This window comes from Salmo salar, chromosome ssa05 (assembly GCF_905237065.1).
Source record: "Salmo salar chromosome ssa05, Ssal_v3.1, whole genome shotgun sequence".
Lineage (NCBI taxonomy): Eukaryota > Metazoa > Chordata > Actinopteri > Salmoniformes > Salmonidae > Salmo > Salmo salar.
In genome coordinates, this window is record NC_059446.1 from 17,600,451 (window position 1) to 17,628,428 (window position 27,978).

General features: G+C 43.9%; 2 protein-coding genes across 8 annotated transcripts; one reads left to right on the forward strand and one right to left on the reverse strand.

Annotated features, from left to right (window-relative positions):
• Positions 1–1,421: 1,421 nt before the first annotated feature.
• On the reverse strand, positions 1,422–10,102 carry syce3 (synaptonemal complex central element protein 3). Of its 3 annotated transcripts, XM_014199008.2 has the most exons (4): positions 2,677–2,752; positions 2,370–2,429; positions 1,869–1,977; positions 1,422–1,644 (listed from the first exon to the last, which is right to left on the reverse strand). In XM_014199008.2, the coding sequence occupies exons 3-4, from the start codon at positions 1,975–1,977 to the stop codon at positions 1,484–1,486; spliced, it is 270 nt and encodes an 89-aa protein (XP_014054483.1). In that variant the 5' UTR covers positions 2,370–2,429; positions 2,677–2,752; the 3' UTR covers positions 1,422–1,483. The 3 variants fall into 3 exon arrangements, with proteins under 3 accessions (XP_014054483.1, XP_045573906.1, XP_045573907.1); XM_045717950.1 differs by lacking the exons at positions 2,370–2,429; positions 2,677–2,752 and adding an exon at positions 9,864–10,102; XM_045717951.1 differs by lacking the exons at positions 2,370–2,429; positions 2,677–2,752 and adding an exon at positions 2,085–2,182.
• Positions 9,238–27,809, forward strand: LOC106604358 (MORC family CW-type zinc finger protein 3). 5 transcript variants are annotated; one of them, XM_014198913.2, is made up of 16 exons: positions 9,238–9,548; positions 9,696–9,768; positions 17,476–17,608; positions 17,973–18,193; positions 18,458–18,605; positions 19,002–19,164; positions 19,682–19,810; positions 20,012–20,131; positions 20,379–20,482; positions 20,615–20,758; positions 20,932–21,048; positions 23,543–23,620; positions 25,240–25,602; positions 26,235–26,760; positions 26,979–27,148; positions 27,264–27,809. In XM_014198913.2, exons 1-16 carry the CDS (start codon positions 9,510–9,512, stop codon positions 27,421–27,423), a joined length of 2,688 nt encoding a protein of 895 aa, XP_014054388.2. In that variant the 5' UTR covers positions 9,238–9,509; the 3' UTR covers positions 27,424–27,809. The 5 variants fall into 5 exon arrangements, with proteins under 5 accessions (XP_014054388.2, XP_014054389.2, XP_014054390.2 ...); XM_014198914.2 differs by having other exon boundaries at positions 26,238–26,760; XM_014198915.2 differs by having other exon boundaries at positions 25,240–25,557.
• The last annotated feature ends 169 nt before the right edge of the window (positions 27,810–27,978 follow it).

Here is a 27,978-nt window from a genome sequence, read left to right on the forward strand (position 1 = left end):
ATATTCGCTATTGAAGTTTATCTTACTACTTGACCAAACCACAAATTCAGAACACAACACTAAAGCTAATTGAACACCCATCCAAAGGTACATAACACACAACGATAACCTACATACAACAGCACCATACAACAGCCTGCTGCTCATCTTAGACAGCATGCAGTGTGGGGCAGTGGTTGCTGCTGCAGAGATGAGACTAGTCTACATATAACTGCAACAACATTGTAGACAAGCATACAGGACGCAGGCTACTATCTTTGGATTAAGGTCCATTTCAGGCTACTATCTTTGGATTAAGGTCCATTTCAGGCTACTATCTTTGGATTAAGGTCCATTTCAGAACATCAGATATTCCTGGTGAATCACGGCCAATCACATCTGTCAGTGGGATGGAGGTGGTATGTACAGGTCTAGGACACTCCATCCCTATAACTTGGTTCAGCCCCTGTCCCAGTTCCTATCCCATCCCCTGGTCCTTTCCCTGCCCCTGGTTCAGCCCCTGTCCCAGTTCCTATCCCATCCCCTGGTCCTTTCCCTGCCCCTGGTTCAGCCCCTGTCCCAGTTCCTATCCCATCCCCTGGTCCTTTCCCTGCCCCTGGTTCAGCCCCTGTCCCAGTTCCTATCCCATCCCCTGGTCCTTTCCCTGCCCCTGGTTCAGCCCCTGTCCCAGTTCCTATCCCATCCCCTGGTCCTTTCCCTGCCCCTGGTTCAGCCCCTGTCCCAGTTCCTATCCCATCCCCTGGTCCTTTCCCTGCCCCTGGTTCAGCCCCTGTCCCAGTTCCTATCCCATCCCCTGGTCCTTTCCCTGCCCCTGGTTCAGCCCCTGTCCCAGTTCCTATCCCATCCCCTGGTCCTTTCCCTGCCCCTGGTTCAGGCCCTGTCCCAGTTCCTATCCCATCCCCTGGTCCTTTCCCTACCCCTGGTTCAGCCCCTGTCCCAGTTCCTATCCCATCCCCTGGTCCTTTCCCTGCCCCTGGTTCAGCCCCTGTCCCAGTTCCTATCCCATCCCCTGGTCCTTTCCCTGCCCCTGGTTCAGCCCCTGTCCCAGTTCCTATCCCATCCCCTGGTCCTTTCCCTGCCCCTGGTTCAGCCCCTGTCCCAGTTCCTATCCCATCCCCTGGTCCTTTCCCTGCCCCTGGTTCAGCCCCTGTCCCAGTTCCTATCCCATCCCCTGGTCCTTTCCCTGCCCCTGGTTCAGCCCCTGTCCCAGTTCCTATCCCATCCCCTGGTCCTTTCCCTGCCCCTGGTTCAGGCCCTGTCCCAGTTCCTATCCCATCCCCTGGTCCTTTCCCTACCCCTGGTTCATCCCCTGTCCCAGTTCCTATCCCATCCCCTGGTCCTTTCCCTGCCCCTGGTTCAGGCCCTGTCCCAGTTCCTATCCCATCCCCTGGTCCTTTCCCTGCCCCTGGTTCAGCCCCTGTCCCAGTTCCTATCCCATCCCCTGGTCCTTTCCCTGCCCCTGGTTCAGCCCCTGTCCCAGTTCCTATCCCATCCCCTGCCCCTGGTTCGGCTCCTGTTCCCCAGGGGAGCCACAGATGACAGCCCTGCAGCGGAGGAACTCTTCCTCCAGCCGACGAATGGAGTCCCCCAGATCAGGACTGGTTCGCTGCACCACCATGTCATAGGCCATCCACGTCAGCTGTACTGGGAAACCACAGGGGAGATGAGGGATAGGGCAGTTGGTGTCAGTATTGGGTTGTACAGAGTATGATTTAAAACACAAGGTGGAATTTATATAATGGATGTGTGTAATTCCCTTTTCTAAATGTAATAAAAAAGGGTTGGTAGTAAATTGAATGGTGGTGGAGAGTTATCTCAGAATAACAATAGGTAATCATACAGATGTTTAATAAAGCTAGTTGCCATACCTGATATATTTTCCACGTCTTCAATCATTCTCTCTAAATCCTTGTTCAACTCCATCATCTCTTCGCCCCAGTCCTCTTGATGGTCGCAGGATGAAGGAGAAGCAGCCATCTACAAACCCCATATATTCTCATTAAACATTCGAAACACTAACTAATAACGTTACTGTAATTGTTTCAACCAAAAGCAACCACACTGTAAATTATTCATGAACGTACCAAAATGATTGGGATAAATACGTATACGGTAAATAAGTATAAGGTATGGCCGTGGATAAACTAGTTTATAAGTTTTCAAATCCGTTTTATTTTGGCGACATTTGATTGACAGGTTCATGTCGTTAGCTAGCTGACTTCAAACCGTTGCTAAAATGTATCCAAACAAATGAAGCAGTCTGTGAGCTTGTATCAAGTTTGGTTTAAATAACACAATTTCGAGTACCTTAATAAAATAATCATATTCTTAGTTATTAATATTTAAAAATCAAGAAAAAAAATACTTACGATGCTCTAGCTAGGAGTCTATTTTATCTTCGTTGTTTGTTAGCAAAGATTGCGCGCGCACTGAGGAACAAATTTGCGGATCGTCATGCCAATAAATAAAAGTATTACTTCGAACAATTTACATAGTAAAAACATATTTTACTGGAAAACTGCAGATATGAAAACTTTGGTAACAGATCTGCTATAAAATCGCTCTCGAATTGTATTCTGTGGATAGAGTTATGTGGTTTGTTAAACTTTCAAATCAATGGTTTTTGTTTGGTATACAATATAAGGTGATAAATGAGTCTCAGCATAATTCTGTTACCATGGAATTTCCCAGAGACAAATCGAACCCAGCCTGTCATGTGCTGGAGCCAATGGCCACTAATTAATAAGCATTTGAAAGTGGATCGCCCAACAACAATTCCTCATATTCAATAATATAGGGTTGTTCCACCTCAAAAAAGCACAAAAAATAGGATTTCGACCCCGCAATCTCAGATTGTTCGGAAATAATTTCTGTAGTTAGTAACAGATACGATTAGCATTCCTGAAACATGATTTTGTTTAAATATAATTTCATCTCAGAGAAATTAAGCTAATTGATTGCACTCAAATTGACCATTTTAATTTATAGGATTCAGATAACATTCAATGAATATAGTGCCCAACGTCTGATTTGGACCAAACATCTTCCTACCAATGAGTAAGACACGAAGGAATCCCCCAAAAATATAAAAGCCACCCATGGCCCCTCACACCAATCCCACCCCAACAACCAGTATTCAGTATCGGTTGGCTCTCTATGTTTGACAAGTAGTATGAAGCCGTGGCTTGTAATATTGCTTCTCCATACTATGTAATGTATTCCCCTGTGAATCTGGAGATGTATTTTTTTCCCCTGTTCAGAGAAATTTGTAATTGAAGTTGAAGGCATTATCTACCATAAAGTAGGGTGAAAATACAAGGTTTTGACCACTAGATGACACTGATCCTTTGCAACTTTGGGTAGAAAACCGATAGATTTGTCTCATTATGAAAATACACTACATGACCAAATGTATGTGGACGCCTGCTCGTCGAACACCTCATTCCAAAATCATGGGCATGAATATGGAGTTGGTACCCCCTTTGCTGCTATAACAGCTTCCACTCTTCTGGTAAGGCTTTCCACTAGATCAGGGTTCCCCAACTGGTGGCCCGCCGGGCTAAATTGTTTAATTAAATGTTTCTACATTTTCATTGTTGGACATTAAAAGACTGTACAAACTCCAGGAAATGAGCTCCAAATGATTTTAATTTAAGAAATCTGTTCCCAAGTATTCCCACACATAAAAGAGAGACAAGTGATTGTATACAAATGTAAGTAAGGTTTGAAATGATTATGTTTTAGTCAACCATATCTGTTTGGGCTTCTTGCAGTCAATATGCAGTCTACAAATTATTTGTAATTTTAAACTGGGTGGTTCGAGCCCTGAATGCTGATTGGTTGACAGCCATGGTATATCAGTCCGTATACCACGAGTATGCCAAAACATTTCTTTTTACTGCTCTAATTAGGTTGGTAACCAGTTTATAATAGCAACAAGGTACCTTGGGGGTTTGTGGTATATGGCCAGTATACCACGGATAAGGGCTTTGACGGTGCCACGTTGAAAGTCACTGAACTCTTAAGGCCGGCCATTCTACTGCAAATGTTTGTCTATGGAGATTGCATGGCTGTATGCTCGATTTTATACACCTGTCAGGAACGGGTGAGGCTGAAATAGCCGAATCCACTAATTTGAAGGGATGTCCACATACTTTTTTATATACAGTGCATTCGGAATGTATTCAGACCCCTTCCCTTTTACCACATTTTGTTACGTACAGCTTTATTCTAATAATAACAAAGCGAAAACAGGTTTCTAGAAATTTGCTCAAATTTGTTACAAAAAAATACAGAAATGCCTTATTTACGTAAGTATTCAGACCCTTTGCTGTGAGACTTGAAATTGTGCTCAGGTGCATCATGTTTCCATTGATCATCCTTAAAATGTTTCAACAACTTGATTGGAGTCCACCTGTGGTAAATTAAATTGATTGGACATGATTTGGAAAGGCACACACCTGTCTATATAAGGTCCCACAGTTGACAGTGCATGTCAGAGCAATCGGGGGAGAAGGGCTTGGTCAGGGAGGTGACAAAGAACCTGATGGTCACAATGACAGAGCTCCAGAGTTCCTCTGTGGAGATGGGAGAACCTTCCAGAAGGAAAACCATCTCAGCATCAGATGGAAGCTACTCCTCAGGAAAAGGCGCATGACAGCCCGCTTGGAGTTTGCCAAAAGGCACCTAAAAGACTTTCAGACCATGAGAAACAAGATTCTCTGGTCTAATAAAACCAAGATTGAACTATTTGGCCTGAATGCCAAGCGTCACGTCTGGAGGAAACCTGGCACCATCCCTACGGTGAAGCATGGTGGTGGAAGCATCATGCTGTGGGAATGTTTATAAGCACCAAGGACTGGGAGACTAGTCAGGATCGAGGGAAAGATGAACGGAGCAAAGTACAGAGAGATCCTTGATGAAAGCGCTCAGGACCTCAGACTGGGGTGAAGGTTCACCTTCCAACAGGACAACGACCCTAAGCACACAGCCATGACAACGCAGGAGCGGCTCGGAATGTCCCTGAGTGGTCCAGCTAGAGCCCGGACTTGAACCCAATCAAACATCTCTGGAGAGACGTGAAAATAGATGTGCAGCGACGCCCCCCTTCCAACCTGACAGAGCTTGAGAGGATCTGCACAGAAGAATAGGAGAAACTCCCCAAATACAGGTGTGCCAAGCTTGTAATGTTATACCCAAGAAGACTCGAGGCTGTAATCGCTGCCAAAGGTGCTTCAACACAGTACTGCGTAAAGGATCTGAATACTTTTTTTAAACCCCTTTTAAACCCAATTTCGTAATATGCAATTGGTTGTTACAGTCTTGTCCCATCGCTGCAACTCCCGTACGGACTCCGGAGGTCGAGAGCCATGCGTCCTCCGAACCACGATCCCGCCAAGCCACACTGCTTCTTGACACACAGCTCACTAAACCCGGAAACCAGCCACACCAATGCTTCGACCGAAGTTTGCGTGCATGCCCCCGGGCCGTCACAAGTAGTCGCTAAAGTGCGATGGGACAAGGACATGCTGGCCAAATCCTCCCCTAACCCGGACGATGCTGGGACAATTGTGCACCGCCTCATGGGTCTCCCGGTCGCGGCCGGCTGCGACACAGCCTGGGATGGAACCCGGGTCTGTTGTAGTGCCTTAGACCGCTGCACCACTCGGGAGGCCCCTGTTTTACTTTGAATAAATTACAAACATTTCTAAAAAACTGTTTTTGCTTTGTCATTATGGGGTATCGTGTGTAAATTGATGAAGAAAAAAACTGATTTTTATCAATTTTAGAATAAGGCTGTAATGTAATAACATTTTGAAAAAGTCAAGGGGACTGAATACTTTCCGAATGCACTGTAAATGTTAATTACATGCATTATGCTTTGTGGACAGAGGTTGCTCTCCGGTTTTGTGATGAAAGAAAGGTGTGGTTGTATTTATTCTGCGACGGTATCTTCTTATTTTCTTGGCCTATATATATCACAGTCGCAAGGCATATGAACTAACCGGTTATAGAGCAAACAATGTAATTATCACATCAAATAGGTTGTAAAATTGCTTTTTTCTGTCTTCTCTAGTGATTGTACCCAATACTGATTGTGTGGTCATCCTCACGGTTTATGCCAGTCCTCCATGAAAGCAATTCAGTTTGTCCATCTCTTAGCAACCTAATTCTTCAAACCAACTCTACTTGAATAGTCCAACAAGTGGCCGCTCTCTGATGCAATCCCTATGGTGCAATTCTCATAAAGACTTTTCCTGCCCAAAACTTTGATGGAAAAATGGGCTAGGGACTAAAATATTGTGACAACCCTAATAGAACCCAACACCCTTACCATGCACAAAACACTATACAGAGTGTGTTTGGGAATTTTACCATTGAAGACCCTTAGACACCATAACATTGAAACCATTTGAACTAATGTAGCTTAAAGCTGCCGGCATACTAGGTTCTGTTTGCTCCTAGCAGAACTCGGTGTGGTGATATTTTATTTTTTTATTTAATTTTTTATTTCACCTTTATTTAACCAGGTAGGCCAGTTGAGAACAAGTTCTCATTTACAATTGCGACCTGGCCAAGATAAAGCAAAGCAGTGCGACACAAACAACTCAGTTACAGATGGGATAAACAAACGTACAGTCAATAACACAATATATAGCAGGATATAGCAGGAACAGCGGCATCTAGTGGTCAACACTTGGTCCTATCACACTACTTTATGGTAAATAAAGCAAGTGACTTCAATAAGTTATTGAAAAACACATTACCAGATTCACAGGGAATACATTACATAGTATGGAGAAGAAATACTCCAAGCCACAGCTTCATACTATTTGTCAAACATAGAGAACTGATACTGTATACTGTTTGTTGGGGTTGGATTGGCATTGGGTGTCGGGGTCCGTGGGTGGCTTTAGACTGTTTTTGGAGGATTCCTCATACTCATTTGTAAGAAGAAGTTTGTTCCAAATTGGACGTTGGTACTATATTTATTTAATATTATCTGAATCCTATACATTATAAATAGCCAATTTCAGTGCAATCAAATTTCTTGGGGATTTAATAACATTTCAACAAAATAATGTTTCAGGAATGCCAATCTTGCCTTTCTAACTACAGAAACAATTTCAGAACAATCTGATGGTGGGTGTCATGGCTTGCTGAAATGACATGGAACACCTCATACAGAGCATTCGGAAAGTCTTCACGGCCTTTGACTTTTTCCACATTTTGTTACGTTACAGCCTGATTACAGACTCGAGTCTTCTTGGGTATAACGTTACAAGCTTGGCACACCTGTATATGGAGGATTATCCCATTCTTCTCTGCAGATCCTCTCAAGCTCTGTCAGGTTGGACGGGGAGTGTCGCTGCACAGCAATTTTCAGGTCTCTCCAGGGATATTCGATCGAGTTCAAGCCCAGGCTCTGGCTGGGCCACTCAAGGACATTCAGAGACTTGTCCCGAAGCAACTCCTGCGTTGTCTTGGCTGTGTGCTTAGGGTCATTGTTCTGTTGGAAGGTGAACCTTCACCCCAGTCTGAGGTCCTGAGCGCTCTGGAGCAGGTTTTCATCTGTACTTTGCTCAGTTCATCTTTCCCTCAATCCTGACTAGTCTCCCAGTCCCTGCTGATGAAAAACATCCCCAAAGCATGATGCTCCACCACCATGCTTCACTGTATGGTGCCAGGTTTCCTCCAGACGTGACGCTTGGTATTCAGGCCAAAGAGTTCAATCTTAGTTTCATCAGACCAGAGAATCTTGTTTCTCATGGTCTGAGAGTCTTTAGGTGCCATTCTACCATAAAGGCCTGATTGGTGGAGTGCTGCAGAGATGGTTGTCCTTCTGAAAGGTTCTCCCATCTCCAAGGATGAACTCTGGAGCTCTGTCAGAGTGACCATAGGGTTATTGGTCACCTCCCTGACCTAGGCCCTTCTCCCCTGATCGCTCAGTTTGGCCGGGCGGCCAGCTCTTGGAAGAGTCTTGGTGGTTCCAAACTTCTTCCATTTAAGAATGATGGAGGCCACTGTGTTTTTGGGTACCTTCAATTTTTGGGTACCTTCAATTCAATGTCCACTAGACTAGAACACACAGGCCTGCTTTTGTTTGTCCAAACCAAACTCACCTCTACATTTTTTTGGTACCCTTCCCCAGATCTGTACCTCGACACAATCAAATCTCGGCGCTCTACAGACAATTCCTTCAACCTCATGGCTTGTTTTTTTTGCTCTGACATACACTGTCAACTGTGGGACCTTATATAGACAGGTGTTTGCCTTTCCAAATCATGTCCAATCAATTGAATTTACCACAGGTGGAAGTTGTAGAAACATCTCAAGGATGATCAATGCACCTGAGCTCAATTTAGAGTCTCATAGCAAAGGGTCTGAATACTTATGTAAATAAGGTATTTCTGTTTTTGTTTTTTTTATACATGTGAAAAAAAATCTAAAAACCTGTTTTCGCTTTGTCATTATGGAGTATTGTGTGTAGATTGATGAGGAAAATGTTTTATTTAAGAATAAGGCTGTAATGTAACAAAATGTGGAAAAAGGGAAGTGGTCTGAATACTTTCTGAATGCACTGTATATGAAATTGCCCAATGTTTTAATGTCTGTAAAACAGTTATTACATTAAAATGTGAGATATTTTGGCATTGCGGCTATTATTTTCAACGTGATCATTTTATCCAGAGACCCTGCTTTAAGGGACCCCCTGAATGTTATGAGGCCCCTGGGGGTCCTATAAGCCCACTTGTGTGAATCGCTGGACTAGAGGAAGTTGTTTGTATGGCTGAACGGTGCAACATTCTGTGGTCTGTTTCAATACACAGGAGATAAGCCTGTAAGGTCAAGGTTCAATGTCCACTAGACTAGAACACACAGGCCTGCTTTTGTTTGTCCAAACCAAACTCACCTCTATTTTAAAAAGGCAGATTAAAAAAAACGACTTCTGTGCGCACAAGGGGCGTATTGTGGCGTTTCCGTTACTACACTATTAGTTTTAGACCACATCAACACTTACTACTTTGGCACTCTCATTGTCGATAGAAGTTGTTATTCTATTCTGCGAAAGCTTTTCTGAACTTTGAAACCATACGTCTAAAACACCGGGGGGAAAGCAGGTGCACCACCTTGCAGCTCCCCGGGGGATAAGCAGTGTGGTTACGGTTAGGGTTATTTAAAACATTTTTTAAACAAATTGTCGAAATGGGCGTGGTTTATGACTTTGCGGTAGAAGCTAGTGACGACCTCCCCTGAACAGATGCCGCGTGTATGTACTAGTCGGAACTAGGAAACTCTGACATTTCCGACTTACTATCTGGTTGAACAGGACCCTGGTATAACTAGGCTAGCAAGTCGTACATTTCAGAGTTTCCTAGTTCCGACTAGAATGTGAACGCGGCAAGACGGACCTGTTTGTGTGGCCTGTCGCTACTCACTACGTAGGCACAGAGTTTAAACTCTACTGTCGTTGACGTTTGCCTGCAACTGGCTTTCACTGTAAAAACATGGCGAGGCTTAGCGAGCATGGGATTCGTCTCAGTTCCGTATGTATTTTTAAAATAAGTTATTGTGCAAAAACGGGTTATGAGCTATTGCATTTGTATTCGTTCTTATAGTCTATATTGGTTGTTGACGTTTTGTTTTTATTATAAAGAAAGTTACTAAATATCGAAGTTGTTGTTTTTTTGCAGATGAGTCCGTCCTTCCTGAATAGTAATTCAACAAGTCATACGTGGCCTTTCAGCGCAGTTGCAGAACTAATAGGTAACAGACAACTTTAATTTTGATACTTTCTGTGTTGTCATTTCCCCTTCTGCTGGAGGTAGGAACGTTGCAAATGTGTGTGCGTAAAAACTTACTGGTGACATGGCTTCCGCGTAAAAAAAATACTATAGACGCCATGTCTGTGGTGCGCGCTCTTCATCGACAGTCTATCATCCACCTGTTCTTTTCTCATCGCAATGTGTGTCGCATATACATAACTTTAGTTATAAAATGTAAGTATAATAAATGAAGTGCCATAACTTGGAGGAAAATGTTCTGCCTACAGTAACTTTATTATGACATGACGTCGCTTGCCAGGCATGCAGAACATATTTTTCTCGACGCAGTATCAACGCCGTAACACCACTTGTAATGCGCGTAGAATGTTTTATATTCATGTTCGTTTTTTATCTGTAGATGTGTTTCAACCAGTCAGCGCCGAGAAACCTCCACTCAGTGCATGATCATTGGTTGGAATTGACAAGTTGGTTGGTGCCGTGTGCATTGTCTGTTGGCTTGTAAAAGCCTACGATTTGCATGCTTGGAATAACCCCAATTGAGGTGTAAACTGAAGACTTGCATTTGGTTAAAATACGCAGTGCTTGACTTGGGCAGGAGCTCACGTAGCTGACTACCAGCACCTCAAATTTGCTACTGCTTGAGCTCCTGTTCCTCTTAGAATATTAGCTCAAAAGTATTGTGGAGCTCCTGCACCTGTATATAAACAGTACCGGCACCTACTTTAGTCAAGCACTGAAGATACATACTGGGCGTGTTTGGAGCAGAGCACTTTTGTCAAGTCGTTGGTCACCACTTTCCAAAGTGTGTTGCGTTATGGGGATAAAAATTGTCCGCCTACATGATGATTGCATATACTTTACAAAAACCACATCATCAATGGTCATGAAGTTTTGTCTGTAGACACCTGCAAATTTCCGCAGTTGCTCTTCAACTTCCTCCTGCAGCCATCACCTGAATTGTGGAAGGCAATTGTCAACTAATCATTAGGGTGTTTTTGTTTGACCCACACAAACGTGACCAAAGACGTAACTAAACAGGAACTAACTTTGCTGCGATTCATGTACAGTTGAACATGATATTTGAGTCTCTCTTTCACCAATGGATAGTACAGTGTACACATCTATATTTACAGTTTTTGAGTGTGTGATATGGGGATTGGTGACGTATTTATTTTGACAGTACATATAACCTTTTAGAAACCATGGCAACACTGACATGTTGCACTGAGCCTTCCTGTTGCAAAACCACATCCGTGTCCGACTTTCGGCTGTTGCTGATGCACCTCCCCAACTTCACTTTTCAACTCAAACAAGCCCATTGTGTTGTGACTTTGATTAAAGGCCCAATGCAGCCGTTTTTATATCAATATTAAATCATTTCTGGGTAACAATTAAGTACCTTACTGTAATAGATTTCCATTAAAATAACTAACGAATAACTATTTCTCAAGCAAGAATTTTGTTAGGACTGTCTGAGTGGAGAGGGAAAACTGAAAACTAGTTGTTATTGGCAGAGAGGTTTGGAATGCCTTTGGTTATTGGTCTATTAACCAATTTACCGCCTGGAGATGTTTCAAGTTTTGTCACATACACAAGTACAGTGAAATGCATTTCTTACAAACTCAAAACCCAGAAATTCAATGACAATGTAATAACAGGAAAACAAACATGAGAAATATGAAGTTCACAAGTAAGTAAGCATACTATATAGAGGGTCAGTTCCAATACCATATTTACAATGTGTATGGATACTAGAGTGTTGGAGGTAGATATTTCTAGGGGTAAGGTGACTGTGCGACAAGTATCCTAGTGGTTAAGAGCATTGGGCCAGTAACAGAAAGGTTGCTGGTTTGAATCCCCGAGCCGACTATGTGAAAAATCTGTCTGTGCCCTTGAGCAATGCACTTAACCCTAAACGCTCCTGTAAGTCGCTCTGGATAAGAGCGTCTGCTAAATGACAAATGTAAACGTGACTAGGCAAACGTGACTAGGCAACAGGATAAGATACAGTTGAAGTCGGAAGTTTACATACACCTTAGCCAAATACATTTAAACTCAGTTTTTCACAATTCTTGACATTTAATCCTAGTAAAAATCCCATTTTAGGTCAGTTAGGATCCCAACTTTATTTTAAGAATGTGAAATGTCAGAATAATAGAATAATGATTTATTTTAGCTTTTATTTCTTTCATCACATTCCCAGTGGGTCAGAAGTTTACATACACTCAATTAGTATTTGGTAGCATTGCCTTTAAATTGTTTAACTTGGGTCAAACGTTTCGGATAGCCTTCCACAAGCTTCCCACAATAATTTGGGTGAATTTTGGCCCATTCCTCCTGACAGAGCTTGTGTAACTGAGTCAGGTTTGTAGGCCTCCTTGCTCGCTCACGCTTTTTCAGTTCTGCCCACAAGGTCAGGGCTTTATGGCCACTCCAATACCTTGACTTTGTTCCTTAAGCCATTTTGCCACATCTTTGGCGTATGCTTGGGGTCATTGTCCATTTGGAAGACCCATTTGCGACCAAGCTTTAACTTCCTGACTGATGTCTTGATGTTGCTTCAATATATCCACATAATTTTCCATCCTCATGATGCCATCTATTTTGTGAAGTGCACCAGTCCCTCCTGCAGCAAAGCACCCCCACAACATGATGCTGCCACCCCCGTGCTTGCTTCAAACATAACAATGGTCATTATGGCCAAACAGTTATATTTTAGTTTAATCAGACCAGAGGACATTTCTCCAAAAAGTATGATCTTTGTCCCCATGTGCAGTTGCAAACCGTAGTCTGTCTTTTTTATGGCGGTTTTGGAGCAGTGGCTTCTTCCTTGCTGAGCGGTCTTACAGGTTATGTCGATATAGGACTCGTTTTACTGTTTCCTCCAGCATCTTCACACGGTCCTTTGCTGCTGTTCTGGGATTGATTTGCACTTTTCGCACCAAAGTACGTTCATCTCTAGGAGACAGAACACGTCTCCTTCCTGAGCGGTATGACAGGTGTGTGGTCCCATGGTGTTTATACTTGTGTACTGTTGTTTGTACAGATGAATGTGGTACCTTCAGGCGTTTGGAAATTGCTCCCAAGGATGAATCAGACTTGTGGAGGTCTACAATTGTTTTTCTAAGGTCTTGGCTGATTTCTTTTGATTTTCCCATGATGTCAAGCAAAGAGGCACTGAGTTTGAAGGGAGGCCTTGAAATACATCCACAGGTACACCTCCAATTGACTCAAATGATGTCAATTAGCCTATCAGAAGCTTCTAAAGCCATGACTAGAGGTCGACCGATTAATCAGAATGGCCGATTAATTAGGGCCGATTTCAATTTTTCCTAACAATCGGTAATCGGTATTTTTGGCCACCGATTTGCCGAATATTTTTTTTTTTGAAATGTATTATTATTATTATTATTTTTTTTTTACACCTTTATTTAACTAGGCAAGTCAGATTAAGAACACATTCTTATTTACAATGACGGCCTAGAAACGGGGGTTAACTGCCTTGTTCAGGGGGGATTCGTTTTTGCAACCTTCGGTTACCAGTCCAACGCTCTAACCACCTGCCTTACATTGCACTCCACAAGGATTAACAGGCTGACTACCTGTTACGCGAGGGCAGCAAGAAGCAAAGGTAAGTTGCTAGCTAGCATTAGACTTATAAAAAACTATCAATCTTAACATAATCACTAGTTAACTACACATGGTTGATGATATTACTAGTTTATCTAACGTGTCCTGCGCTGCATATAATCGATGCGGTGCCTGTTAATTTTCATTGAATCACAGCCTACTTCGACAAACGGGTGTTGACTTAACAAGCGCATCTGCAAAAAAAGTACTGTCGTTGCACCAATGTACCTAACCATAAACATCAATGCCTAACAGGAATATTTAGACTTAGCCACCCGTTAGATAAAATACGGAACGGTTCCGTATGTCACTGAAAGAAAAAAAACGTTTGTTTTCGAGATGAAAGTTTCCGGATTCGACCATATTAATGACCTAAGGCTCGTATTTCTGTGTGTTTATTATATTATAATTAAGTCTATGATTTGATAGAGCAGTCTGACTGAGCGGTGGTAGGCAGCAGCAGGCTCGTAAGCATTCATTCAAACAGCCCTTCGCTGTGCTTCAAGCATTGCGCTGTTTATGACTTCAACCTGGGTGGGTATAATTTGTGGAACGTTCCAACAGGAATCTATTCCAAAAATTTCGTAAATAACAAGGTTTCCAAAAAACAACGCGTACAAAGTTGTATAGCGGCAGAATAAGATACCGGGTAGGGAGTGGTCTATTTCATTGCGTTTTTCACTCATCACGTTTATTCCGAAAAATGTCTGTCCTCACATGTCTGTTTGCCTATGGACAAACATTAAGAATAAGCTACGTGGTGAGTTGATGCCTATTCGGCAGCTAGTTAGCTAGGTTTGTATGCGTTGCTACTTTGTATGCGTTGTTGGTTGGCAACCTTTTATTTTACGTTTTTTGGAACAGATTCCTGTTGGAACGTTCCACCCCTTCAAGCCTATCAACTCCCAAGATTAGGCTGGTGTAACCGATGTGAAATGGCTAGCTAGTTAGCCGGGTGCACGCTAATAGCGTTTCAAACGTCACTCGCTCTGAGACTAGTAGTTGTTTCCCTTCCTCTGCATGGGTAACGCTGCTTCGAGGGTGGCTGTTGTCGATGTGTTCCTGGTTTGAGCCCAGGTAGGAGCGAGGAGAGGGACAGAAGCTATACTGTTACACTGGCAATACTAAAGTGCCTATAAGAACATCCAATAGTCAAAGGTATATGAAATACAAATCGTATAGAGGGAAATAGTCCTATAATTCCTATAATAACTACAACCTAAAACTTCTTACCTGGGAATATTGAAGACTCATGTTAAAAGGAACCACTAGCTTTCATATGTTCCCATGTTCTGTGCAAGGCACTTAAACATTAGCTTTCTTATATGGCACATATTGCACTTTTACTTTCTTCTCCAACACTTTGTTTTGCATTATTTAAACCAAATTGAACATGTTTCATTATTTATTTGAGGCTAAATTGATTTTATTGATGTATTATATTAAGTTAAAATAAGTGTTCATTCAGTATTGTTGTAATTGTCATTATTACAAAAAATAAAATAAAAAAATTAAATAATCGGCCGATTAATCGGTACCGACCCCCTTTTTTTGGTCCTCCAGTAATCGGTATCGGTATCGGCGTTGAAAAATCATAATCGGTCGACCTCTAGCCATGACATAATTTTCTGGAATTTTCCAAGCTGTTTAAAGGCACAGTCAACTTAGTGTATGTAAACTTCTGACCCACTGGAATTGTGATACAGTGAATTATAAGTGAAATAATATGTCTGTAAACAATTGTTGGAAAAATTACTTGTGTCATGCACAAAGTAGATGTCCTAACCGACTTGCCAAAACTATAGTTTGTTAAAAAAAAACATTTGTGGAGTGGTTGAAAAACGAGTTTTAATGACTCCAACCTAAGTGTATGTAAACTTCCGACTTCAACTGTAAACAGAGTAGCAGCAGCTTGTATGTGTGTGGGTTTTGTGTTGAGTCAGTATAAATGTATGTGCAAATTATGAGTGTGTTTGTGATTGTGTAGGGCCTTGTGAGTGTGCAAAAAATAAAAGATCAATAAAGATGCAAGGTTAACTCAGTCTGTGTAGCTATTTATCAATCTTATTGCTTGGAGATAGAAGCTGTTGAAGAGCCTGTTGGTGCCAGACTTGATGCACTGGTACCTCTTGCCATGCAGAAGCAGAGAGAATAGTCTATGGCTCAGATGGTTGGTGTCTTTAACGATTTTCCTGGGTTTCCTACCACAACACCTGATATAGATGTCTTGGATGGCAGGGAGCTCGGCTGGGCTGTCCACACCACCCTCTGTAGCGCCATGCGATCAAAGGCGGTGCAATTGCCATACCAGGCAGTGATGCAGCCAGTCAAGATGCTCCCAATGGTACAGCTGTAGAACTATTTGAAGGCCCATGCCAAACTTTTTCAACCTCTTGAGGGGGAAGAGGCGCTGTCGCACCTTCTTCACGACTGCACGTGTGTTTGCATCATTTTAAATCTTTAATGATTTGGACACCGAGGACTTTGAAGCTCTCGACATGCCCGTTTCCTGTAGTCCACGATCAGCTCTTTGGTCTTACTGACGTTGAAGGAGAGGTTATTGTTCTGGCACCACACTGCCAGGTCACTGTCCTCCCTGTAGGCTGACTCATCATTTCGTCAGCAAACTTGATGAGGTGTTGGAGTTGTGCGTGGCCACACAGTCGTGGGTAACCGCAAATACAGGAAGGAACTAAGCACACACCCCTGTGTTGAGGGTCAGTGTGGCGGAGGTGATGTTGCCTACCCTCACCACCTGGGGTCGGCCCGTCAAAAAGTTTGGAGGGGATAATGGTGTTGAACGCTGAGCTGTACTCTATGAACAGCATTCTCAAATACTGTAGGTATTCCTCTTATCTAGGTGGGTGAGGGCAGTGTGGAGAGCAATTGAGATCGCGTCATCTATGGATCTGTTGGAGCGGTATGCAAATTGTTGTGGGTCTAGGGTGTCTGGGATGGTGGAGTTAATATGTGCCATAACCAGCCTCTCAAAGCACTTCATGATTACAGAAGTGAGTGCAACAGGGCGGTAGTCATGGTGGCATGAAGCCTTAGAGTTCTTGGGGACAGGAATGATGGTGGTCATCTTAAAACATGTGGGGATTACAGTCTGGGACAATTAGAGGTTGAAAATGACCGTGAATATGCCTACCAGCTGTTCTGCGCATGCTCTGACAATGCGCCCTGGAATATTGTCGGGCCTTGTGGGTGTTGACCTGATTTAAAAACCTTTCTCACGTCGGCCTCAGAGAGCGAGATCGCCCAATCCTCTGGGTCGGTGATGGCCCTCACACGATGTTGTTGTTGTCAAAGTGTGCATAAAATGCATTGAGTTGGTCTGGTACAGAGGCAGCGTCGGGCAGATCACGGTTGGGTCTTCCTTTGTAATCTGTAATGGACTGTAGCCCCTGCCGCATGCTGCAGGCGGTGGAGCCTGTGTAATATGATTCCAGCTTATTCCTATATGTCACCATGGAAAGGCAAAACTCCTGCCCTTGCTGACAAGAAGGTCCTGTGTAGATTGTATTTTCAACCAGCAACCAGGAAATAACACTGATCAAATTTGTTAACACTTTTACAGTGTTAGTTTCATCAGCTGTTTGTTGCACAATATGATATAAAACACAGGAAAATATCATTTGGACTGCACAAGGCCTTTTTTAAGAATATAATAGATAGCGGGTCACCTACTTCACGCCTTCTGGTTAGGCTATAGCAGGGTTCCCCAAACTGGGAAATAATTACAGTACACCCCTGCTTCAGGATAACTTGGTCAACTGATTTTAATCATTACAGTACACCCCTGCTTCAGGATAACTTGGTCAACTGATTTTAATCATTACAGTACACCCCTGCTTCAGGATAACTTGGTCAACTGATTTTAATCATTACAGTACACCCCTGCTTCAGGATAACTTGGTCAACTGATTTTAATCATTACAGTACACCCCTGTGAAGCACTGTAAGATGTTTACAACTTGTTCTACAACAGTTTTTCATGTAGAAATGGCTTTATAGATGCATTCAATGATTGATTGACTGACTTTGTGCTGTGTAGATAATGCATCAGACCCAGGCGTGACAGCCAGGCAGATCTGGATAGATGTGGTGGAGGAGCAACAGCAGCTCTGTCTGGCCTTCACTGACAATGGCAGCGGCATGACCCCCAGCAAACTGCACAAGATGCTCAGGTGAGAAACACACATACGTACAGTTGTCTATACACACACACACTGCTGTTTGATCGTCCATGTTGCAGCCTCTACACACACACACTGCTATGTGAACTGTTATACTGTAATTAACCATACATAAATGACATATGAGTTACTAACACATAGCAGTCCCTTTTCTTTCACTCACACCATTCTTTTCTCTCACTCACGCCCACTCTCCCTCTCTCACCGAAACACACACACACAATCGTTCTGTCTCCCCCTCATTCTATATCACACACACGTCCTACACACACACTATCTCTCTTCACACCAATACAGACACACCTCTCCAACTAACGCTGCAATCTCACCCCACCCCTTCTCTTTGTCTGTTCAGTTTTGGTTTCACAGAGAAAGGTTCTGGTAAGGGAAGCCACCAGGCCATCGGTGTCTATGGAAACGGCTTTAAGTCTGGCTCCATGCGTCTGGGTCGTGACGCTCTGATCTTCACTAAGAACGGAGGCTGTTTGACCGTCGGCATGCTGTCCCAGAGCTACTTACAGGCTATAAAGGCACAGGCTGTCATCGTCCCCATTGTGCCCTTCAACCAACAGACCAATATCCTTACACATAGAGAGGGGGAGAGAGGACCCAATGCAGTACCATTGATGCTTTGGAAATGTTTCCTAAATGCCAATAAAGCAATTGAGGTTGAGAGCGAGGAAGAGAGACAGAGAGGAAGAGAGAGTACATGCATGTGTGTGTATTAGAAAGAGTGAAAGAAAAAGTGTGTGTGTGTGCATCCGTGTGCTTGCCTGTGTGTGCGTGCGTGCGTGTGTGTGTGTGTGTGTATCCTGGTTGCTCTCCTTAACTATGTCTTACAGATGCTGGTAGTGACTGAGGACTCTGAGGCCAGTCTGAATGCCATCCTGACCCACTCTCTGATCCACACCCAGCAGGAGCTGCTGCAGCACTTTGACTCCATCCTCTCCAAGAAGGGCACCAAGATCCTCATTTGGAACATACGCAGGTCAAGATGCACACACATATGTAACCAGTGTGAAATGGCTAGCTAGTTAACGGTGCACCCTAGTAGCGTTTCTATCTGTATCGACACTTGCTGTGAGACCTTGAAGTAGTTGTTTCCCTTTACGCTTTTGCGGTGCGATGGGTAATGATTCTTCGAGGGTTACTGCTGTCGATGTATTCAGAGAGTCCCTGCTTCAAGCCCAGGTTGGGGCGAGGAGAAGGATGGAAGCGAAACTGTTACACACACACATTTGTTAGTAATGAAACGATATTGGGTATCATCTCCGAAAGCAGAAGGGATCAGTGGCCCATTAAAGATTAATTACAGATAAGTATTTGATAATTCTATGAAGAAGGAAGCTGACACAAGTAATGAGTTCTACAATATCACGTACAGGAACAAAGATGGTAAGCCGGAGCTGGATTTCGAGACCGATGAGTTTGACATCCGGATGCCAGAGATCCACTCAGAGGAGACCAAGACTAGAGGCAGGAAGAAGAGCTTCCCTGGACCGCAGAGGACTGACCACACCATCCCAGAGATGGACTACTCCCTGAGGGTGAGTGATAACTAAGAAAAGATGAAGTGATGTGTTACAATGAGAATAAGTGATGAGAGACCGGTTAGGATGGTTAAGAGAAAGTTCACTGTCAACTCTTCAGTCACTTTGCAACTCTATTCACCAGATGATTGTGACCTTGAATGCAGCATAGCCCTACAGAGTGATAAAGGAAGGTTTGATGATTTGAATAGGATTCTGAACAGGAAGTCCCCTCAAAAATGTCTATACATTTCTTTTTTTTCTCTTTTTTTTTAACCTTTATTTAACTTGGCAAGTCAGTTAAGAACAAATTCTTAATTACAATGACGGCCTACCCAGGCCAAACCCCAAACCCGGACGACGCTGGGCCAATTGTGCGCTGCCCTATGGGACTCCCAATCACAGCCGGTTGTGATACAGCCTGGAATCAAACCACTGAGATGCAGTGCCTTAGATGCTGCGCCACTCGGGAGCCCAAATAAAGTATCATTCATTCGCACCTTTTTTTTTATCTCACACTCTATCACTCTCACAGGCCTACCTCAGCATCTTGTACCTGAAGCCTCGGACTCAGATCATCCTGCGACAGAAGAAGGTTCAGACCAAGCTGGTTGCCAAGAGCCTGTCACAGATCGAGAATGACGTTTATAAACCCCAATTCAATGTATCCTTCTGTAGAACTAGAATCTGTTTGTCCATTCATTTCTATCAATAATTGTGTTTATCAGTCTTCTGTAAGTAATATAACTTCATTTAACCTAACTTAATTAACTTAAATATTGACGATGCAAAGTACTGTGGTCACTTGTACAGGATTCAGTCTTGGCGTACGCCCATTAAACTTAACCTTAACCGTTTCTATCAGAAAGACAGGGTTAAGGTCACCTTTGGGTTCAACCGTAAAAACAAAGACCACTATGGCATCATGATGTACCACAAGAACCGCCTCATCAAGTCCTATGAGAAGGTTGGCTACCAGATCAAGGTACAGATAAACTCAACATTACAGTCTTTAATTCATCTGTCAATAACAAACAAGATATATGAGATATTGTGTGAGGGTTTGATTTAATAGTTTTAGACAATACTGTGCTCCTATCTTCCCTCCCTCTAAATCACCCTCTTTCTACATCTCACTCTGTCCATATTTACTGCACTTTTTCCCCACCTCTCCCTCTACTTTTCCTTGACCTATATTTCTCTCTTCTTTTTTCCCTCCCTCTCTTCTTCAGTCATCAGGTCAGAGGGCAGGGGTCGGAGTTATTGGGGTCATTGAGTGCAACTTCCTGAAGCCGGCTCACAACAAGCAAGACTTTGAATACACCAAAGAGTACAGGTAAAACACACACACTCATACACATAAATTAGTCAGTATTATCATGAATCAGAAGAGCTGATTGTCAGATTGACATGCTATTTTAACTTCTGGATGGGAACCTCCTCACTGTATTTGTGTGGTTTGAAACAGGCTGACCCTGTCTTCCCTGGGGCTGAAGCTCAACGACTACTGGAATGAGATGATGGAGAAAAAGGCGAGAGAACGAGAGTTCCTGGCAGCAGAAAAGAGGAATGAAGAGGAAGATTCAGATGAGGAGGAGGAGGAAGGGGAGGAGTGAGTTTTTATGTTTGTCTTTAGGTTGAAGTGTGTTGGACGTCACAGTGCAAGTACAGGGCTTACATGGATGGCTTGTGGTTAAGAAAGAGGTAATTAAAAGTGTGTGTTTTAACTCGTGTGCCTATAACAAAATGTGCCGTATGTGTGCATGTGTTTGTACATGTGTGTAGGAGTCCAGTGTGGCTGCAGTGTGAGGACTGTCTGAAGTGGAGGCGTGTCCCAGAAGGCCACTACAGCTCCACCCCTGAACACTGGAACTGCAGCCAGAACCCCAACACCATGCTCAGGTACGACCGACAGACAGACAGACTAATAGAACCCACTGCATTCTCCAATTACATTGAATGAACTACAGGACAAAATACAAACCCTCAACCCAAAAAGGCCTGTGGTGTTGATGGTATCCTAAATGAAATGATAAAATAAACAGACCACAAATTCCAGTTGACTATACTTAAACTCTTTAACATCATCCTCAGCTCTGGCACCTTCCCCCAGTATTTGGAACCAAGGACTGATCACCTCAATCCACAAAAGTGGAGACAAATTTGACACCAATGACTACTGTGGGATATGCTTCAACAGCAACCTTGGGAAAATACTCTGCATTGTCATTAACAGCAGACTTGAACATTTCCTCAGTGAAAACAATGTACTGAGCAAATGTCAAATAGTTTTTGAAACAAATTACCGTAGGACAGACCACGTATTCACTCTGTATACTCTAATTGACAAACAAACAAACCAAAACAAAGGCAAAGTCTTCTCAGCCTTTGTTGATTTCAAAAAAGCTTTTGACTAAATTTGCCATGAGGGTCTGCTATACAAATTGATGGAAAGTGGTGTTGGGGGGGAAAAGCATACGACAATATTATATACGTGTACTCAAACAACAAGTAAGTGGTTAAAATTAGCAAAAAACATTTCTTTCCACAGAGCCAGGGGGTGAGACAGGGATGCAGCTTGAGCCTCACCCTCTTGAACAAACAGTGTCTTCGGAAAGTATTCAGACCCCTTGACCTTTTCCACATTTTGTTGCATTACAGCCTTATTCTAAAATGGATTTAAAAAAATGTAATCTCTCAGCAATCTACAGACAATACCTGACCTGTTGTATTCAGCGCATGTGACAAATGCATATTATTATTTTCTTTTTTTAAACAGGTTTTTAGAAATGTTTGCAATTTAAAAAAATAAATATGTATTCCTTATTTCCATAAGTATTCAGACCCTTTGCTATGAGAGTTGAAATTGAGCTCAGGTGCATCTTGTTTCCATTGTTCATCCTTGAGATGTTTTTATAACTTGATTGGAGTCCACCTGTGGTAAATTCTATTGATTGGACATGATTTGAAAAGGCATACATGTCTATGTAAGGTCCCACAGTTGACAGTGTATGTCAGAGCAAAAAACCAAGCCATGAGGTCAAATAAATTGTCCGTAGAGCTCCGAGACAGGATTGTGTCGAAGGACAGATCTGGGGAAGGGTACCAAAAAATGTCTGCGGCATTGAAGGTTCCCAAGAACACAGTGGACTCCATCATTCTTAAATGGAAGAAGTTTGGAACCACCAAGACTCTTCCTAGAGCTCGCCGCCCGGCCAAACTGAGCAAACAGGGGAGAAGGACCTTGGTAAGGGAGGTGACCAAGAATCCGATGGTCACTCTGACAGAGCTCTAGAGTTACTCTGTGGAGATGGGAGAATCTTCTAGAAGGACAACCATCTCTGCAGCACTCCACCAATCAAGCGTTTATGGTAGAGTGGCAAGACAGACGCCACTCAGTAAAAGGCGCACAGACCGCTTGGTTTTTGCCAAAAGTCACCTAAAGACTCTGACCATGAGAAACAAGGTTCTCTGGTCTGATGAAACCAAGATTGAACTCTTCGGCCTGAATGCCAAGTGTCACGTCTGAAGGAAACCTGGCACCATCCCTACGGTGAAGTATGGTGGTGGCAGTATCATGCTGTGGGAATGATTTTCAGCGGCAGGGACTGGGAGACTAGTCAGGATCGAGGCAAAGATGAACAGAGCAAAGTACAGAGCGATCCTTGATTAAAACCTGCTACAGAGTGCTCAGGACCACAGACTGGGACGAAGGTTCACCTTACAACAGGACAACGACCCTAAGCACACAGCCAAGACAACACAGGAGTCAAGTCTCTGAATGTTCTTGAGTGGCCCAGCCAGAGCACGGACTTGAACCCGATCGAACATCTCTGGAGTGACCTGAAAATAGCTGTACAGCAACGCTCCCAATCCAACCTGACAGAGCTTGAGAGGATCTGCAGAGCATAATGGGAGAAACTCCCCAAATACAGGTGTGCGAAGCTTGTAGTGTCATACCCAAGAAGACTCAATACTGTAATCGCTGCCAAAGGTGCTTCAACACAGTACTGAGTAAAGGGTCTGAATATTTATTAAATGTGTTTTTTTTTTTTTAATTGTTAGTAAATTAGCAAACATTTTTGAAAACCTTGTTCTTTGTGATTTTGAGTATTGTGTGTAGATTGATGGGGATATTTTTTTATCCATTAGAATAAGGCTGTAATGTAACAAAATGTGGACAAAGTCAAGGGGTCTGAATACTTTCCAAATGCACTGTATGTTTCCCATGCCAAAAAAGCCCACTTAATTGAATTGACACAGGCGGGGTGAGAGACAGAGAAATGGAGTCAATGAGTGTGCATGCGTTCAAGTTTTCATGAGTGTGTTTGCATGTGAGGTGGTCTTTGTTCTCATCAACTGTACTTCGTTACCTGACCTGTGGTGTGTATTTCAGGAGCTGCTCTTTGCCAGAGGAAGCCGAGCAGAGTGAAGCAGAGTTAACGCCAAGCTACCCGAAGAAGACCTACAAGAAGTAAATATTCCACCACCTGCCCCTACTCTCTCCTTCACCCTACTCTCAACTCCACCCTACTCTCATGTCCACCCTACCCTACGCTCTCCTCTACCCTACCCTACTCTCACCTCTACTCTTTCCTCTACTCTCATTTTAATGTTTGGTTTGTTAAATGTGATACGCCGTGTGTAATGTCCATTTTTATAGTTCACTCCGCTACTTGAGTCATCCCTCTCCTCTCTCTCTCTCTCCATGCTGCTTTCCACACAGACCTAGTCCCTCCCCCTGTCACTCAAGGAGCGTATTTGTTGTAGCTTGACCATGCAACAATGTTGATGACAACGATGTTGTTTCCACTTTAATCTTAATATAAATCCACAAGCTTTCTATAATTACAATATTAGTTTGTGTTTCTTACATCTGCAAACAGCTAGTTTGTATTTTCTTAACAAGTTAAGCTGAATTGTGTTAGCCACTAATGCTAATTCTCTAGTTAGCTGGCTAGCGAAATAGCTAATAAAAGTGCTGAGTCAGAGCAAACGTAGCTAGCTAATACAGCCTGATACCAGTACTGGTGGAGGCTTAAATCAGCATGTTGTTTGTGTAACAGTATCTTCTAAATCAAAGAGGAATAGACGAAGCATGAATAAAGATTTAATGTAGCCAAAGATTATAGGGTCCCCTAGGAAACACTGAACATCACTTTGGTTCCTACCCTGTCACAATAACTCGTCCATGCCATTTTCATTCGTAGTCATGTTAAACTACACTGGATTCAAAGTGCCCACTATTATTTATATTCTAACTAATTTTTATAAAAATCATTCTATTTCCATGATTCCAAAAGTTCACCCAAGTGTTTTGATCTAAATCACAACATTTGCAACATTTGGTTAAAAATAAGGCCTAGTATTTTTGCCCATATCGTGGCAGTGTGGAAATGATCTCAAATGAGTGCAGGGAATGCAGAAATTGATGGAAATGCAGGAAATAATTTTAGGTTGAAGTTGAATTGAACAGTATAAACCAATCAGAATGGAGAAAGACCCATTGAAATCACTTAGAATGTATGTGTTGCCACCCTAGGGTCACACTACTCATAAAGCAAATGTAGAAATTGTATTCATCAAAAACATAAATATAGTGTCATACCATGATATTTTGGCCATTATCGCCCAACCCCTCTTTTCAACCCTACTCTCTTTTCTACCCTACTCTCTTTTCTACCCTACTCTCTTTTCCACCCTACTCTCACTCCATCCCTCAACTCCAGATGTACAGCCAGTTAACGTCTGCACTGGCACTTTGTTTGATGTCTGTGTGCATGGGTGTGCTCGTGTGTGTGTGGCTAGTGGCTATGCATGTGTGCATTCAATGCCATGTATTTGCACTCTGTGTGCATGTGTCAGTTTGTGGTTTGCCGTCTGAGTTTTACATTGTTATTCTCAGCATAAATGTGAGAGATCCGGTGTGGTCAAAACCACAGTGTCAGAGCAGACCTGACTTCCTCCTTCAGTTGCATTTTTTTCCTTATTTTTAACAGACTTTAGGCCTACTCTACTATGCTTATCTATACTGTACTCAGCCCTGTAGCTCGGTTGTTCATTCACTTCTGTTTCCACTCTGTGTCTAAAAAGGGACCAAGGCCTGGTCAGAAAACGAGGCCGTCCGCGGAAGCACCATGTCCTCCCCCAAGGCCTGTCTGAGCCGGTCCTCCTCCGCCCCCTACCCCCTGATACCCCCCTCCCTCTGTCTGAGCCGGTCCTCCTCCGCCCCCTATCCCCTGATACCCCCCTCCCTCTGTCTGAGCCGGTCCTCCTCCGCCCCCTACCCCCTGATGCCCCCCTTTCTCTGCTCACAGAGGAGACTGAGGACAGTGAACTGAATAAGACAGTGGCTATACTGGTGGCCACTTTGGAGGATGAGGAAGACAACATGGCACAGTCAAAGTCTGGGTCAGACACATGCGCACCCACACGCGCATGCAAACGCACATACAGGTAACTGCCAAAATAAAGGAAACACCAACATAAAGTGTCTTAATAGGGTGTTGGGCCACCACGAGCAAGAACACCTTCATTGCACTATTGCATAGATTCTACCTGTATCTGGAACTCTATTGGAGGGATGTGACGTCATTCTTCCACAAGAAGTTCCATTATTTGGTGTTTGGTTGATGGTGGTGAAAAACGTCTCAGGCGCCGCTCCAGAATCTTACATTTGTGTTCTTTTGGGTTGAGATCTGGTGACTGAAAAACGCACAGACACACCCTTTAAACGGCCTATGCTCCTTTGAGACTCCTATTTCAAAGTCACTGAGATCTCTTCTAGCCATAGTAGTCAACATAATGGGCAACTGGGCATTTTTATACATGACCCTAAGCATGATGGGATGTTAATTGCTTAATTAACACAGGAAACATACATTTGTGGAAGCACCTGCTTTCAATATAATTTGTATCACTCATTTATTCAAGTTTCTCCTTTATTTTGGCAGTTACCTGTACATATGCACACACACACACACACACACACACACACACACACACACACACACACACACACACACACACACACACACAAAACAAATATAGATAGATACAAACACACACTCAGTCTCTCTTTCTCTCAGCAGAAACAAGCGTAAGTCAATATGGCCGCCCAGGGACATGGACAAGAGACCACAACCATGGGCGGAGCCACACCCGTTCGCTGATGAGGTCCAAGAGGTGCAACAAACTGGGAAAGATGTCAACGAACCACAGACACTGACTGGACTGACAGACAAGACCAAGGGGGAGAAGGCACTACTGGGGGCCACCAGAGTAGGCCCTTCCCAGCCCAGCTCCAGCCTTGCCTGGCCTCCCTCCCTCCCCTCAGCCCAGACAGTGGTGGTGTCCCCCCTGAGTCGTCCGGAGGGCCCCTGGCCCCGGGCTCTGACCCTTGAGGGGGCTGGGTCAGACAGGGGAGCCCTGGTCCAGAGACTGGCTGGACTGGAGAAGGAGGCTCAGAGGCTGAGGAGGATACTGGGGTCCACTGCACTCCCAGCAACGCCAGACAACGTGGTGATGACAGAGGCTCCCTCTGGGGATAAGGCAGCTGGTGGGGTGGGGGTGGAGACACCGGTGGCCATGGTAACCAAACTGGACCAAATGGAGGTAAGTAGGGTTAACTGGGAATTTCCTAAAGGTCTGATTGTTTTACAAGATTAGGGAAATCAAAAAACGTTCTCTCCCCATTAGAATACATGAAGAACATTATAAAATGGTTATTTCCAAGCCTTCTTATTGGTTTAAACTTGTATTCTAGCTGTCAATTGTTCTGAATTTAAGCTTTTATAGAGAAATGTATCCCACTCCCTCTCCTTTCTCTACAGTGTGAGAGCTCTGCGTCCCCCGGTGGCCCAGGGGTTCCAGGGCTGGTTGTGGATGGCGTCCAGCCCCAGAGAGAACAGCCTGAGCTGGGCAGACTGAGGAGGGAGAAGGCTGACCCCCAGAGCAGGCTGAGACAGACTGACAGCCCAGTGACCAGGGACCAGAGCTCCCGGTGTGTTTACCCACACAGAGACAGAAACACACACAGAAAGACAGAAATACACACACAATCCATCGGCTCTCTAGCTTTGTATTCTCTTTAACTTTCTACTCTCTGTATTCCCCAGCATTGTGCTGGAGAATCTCCACAAAATCCGAGGGAACGTGGTGGCTCTGCTGTCAGCCATCCTGCCCCACCTGGACCTGCAGGGCATCAGCCTGGACACGCCAGACGTAGACAGCATCCTGCAGCAGATCATAGACGCCAACTCACTGTCTCCGCTCTAGAACCCACTCTCAGTGCTCTAGAAACTCACTCTCTGACCGCTAGAAACTCACTCTCTGACCGGCTAGAAACTCGCTCTTTGACCGGCTAGAAACTCGCTCTTTGACCGGCTAGAAACTCGCTCTTTGACCGGCTAGAAACTCGCTCTTTGACCGGCTAGAAACTCGCTCTTTGACCGGCTAGAAACTCGCTCTTTGACCGGCTAGAAACTCGCTCTTTGACCGGCTAGAAACTCGCTCTTTGACCGGCTAGAAACTCGCTCTTTGACCGGCTAGAAACTCGCTCTTTGACCGGCTAGAAACTCGCTCTTTGACCGGCTGGAAACTCGCTCTTTGACCGGCTGGAAACTCGCTCTTTGACCGGCTGGAAACTCGCTCTTTGACCGGCTGGAAACTCGCTCTCTGACCGGCTAGAAACTCGCTCTCTGACCGGCTAGAAACTCGCTCTCTGACCGCTAGAAACTCACTCTCTGACCGCTAGAAACTCACTCTCTGACCGGCTAGAAACTCACTCTCTGACCGCTAGAAACTCACTCTCAGTGCTCTAGAACCCACTCG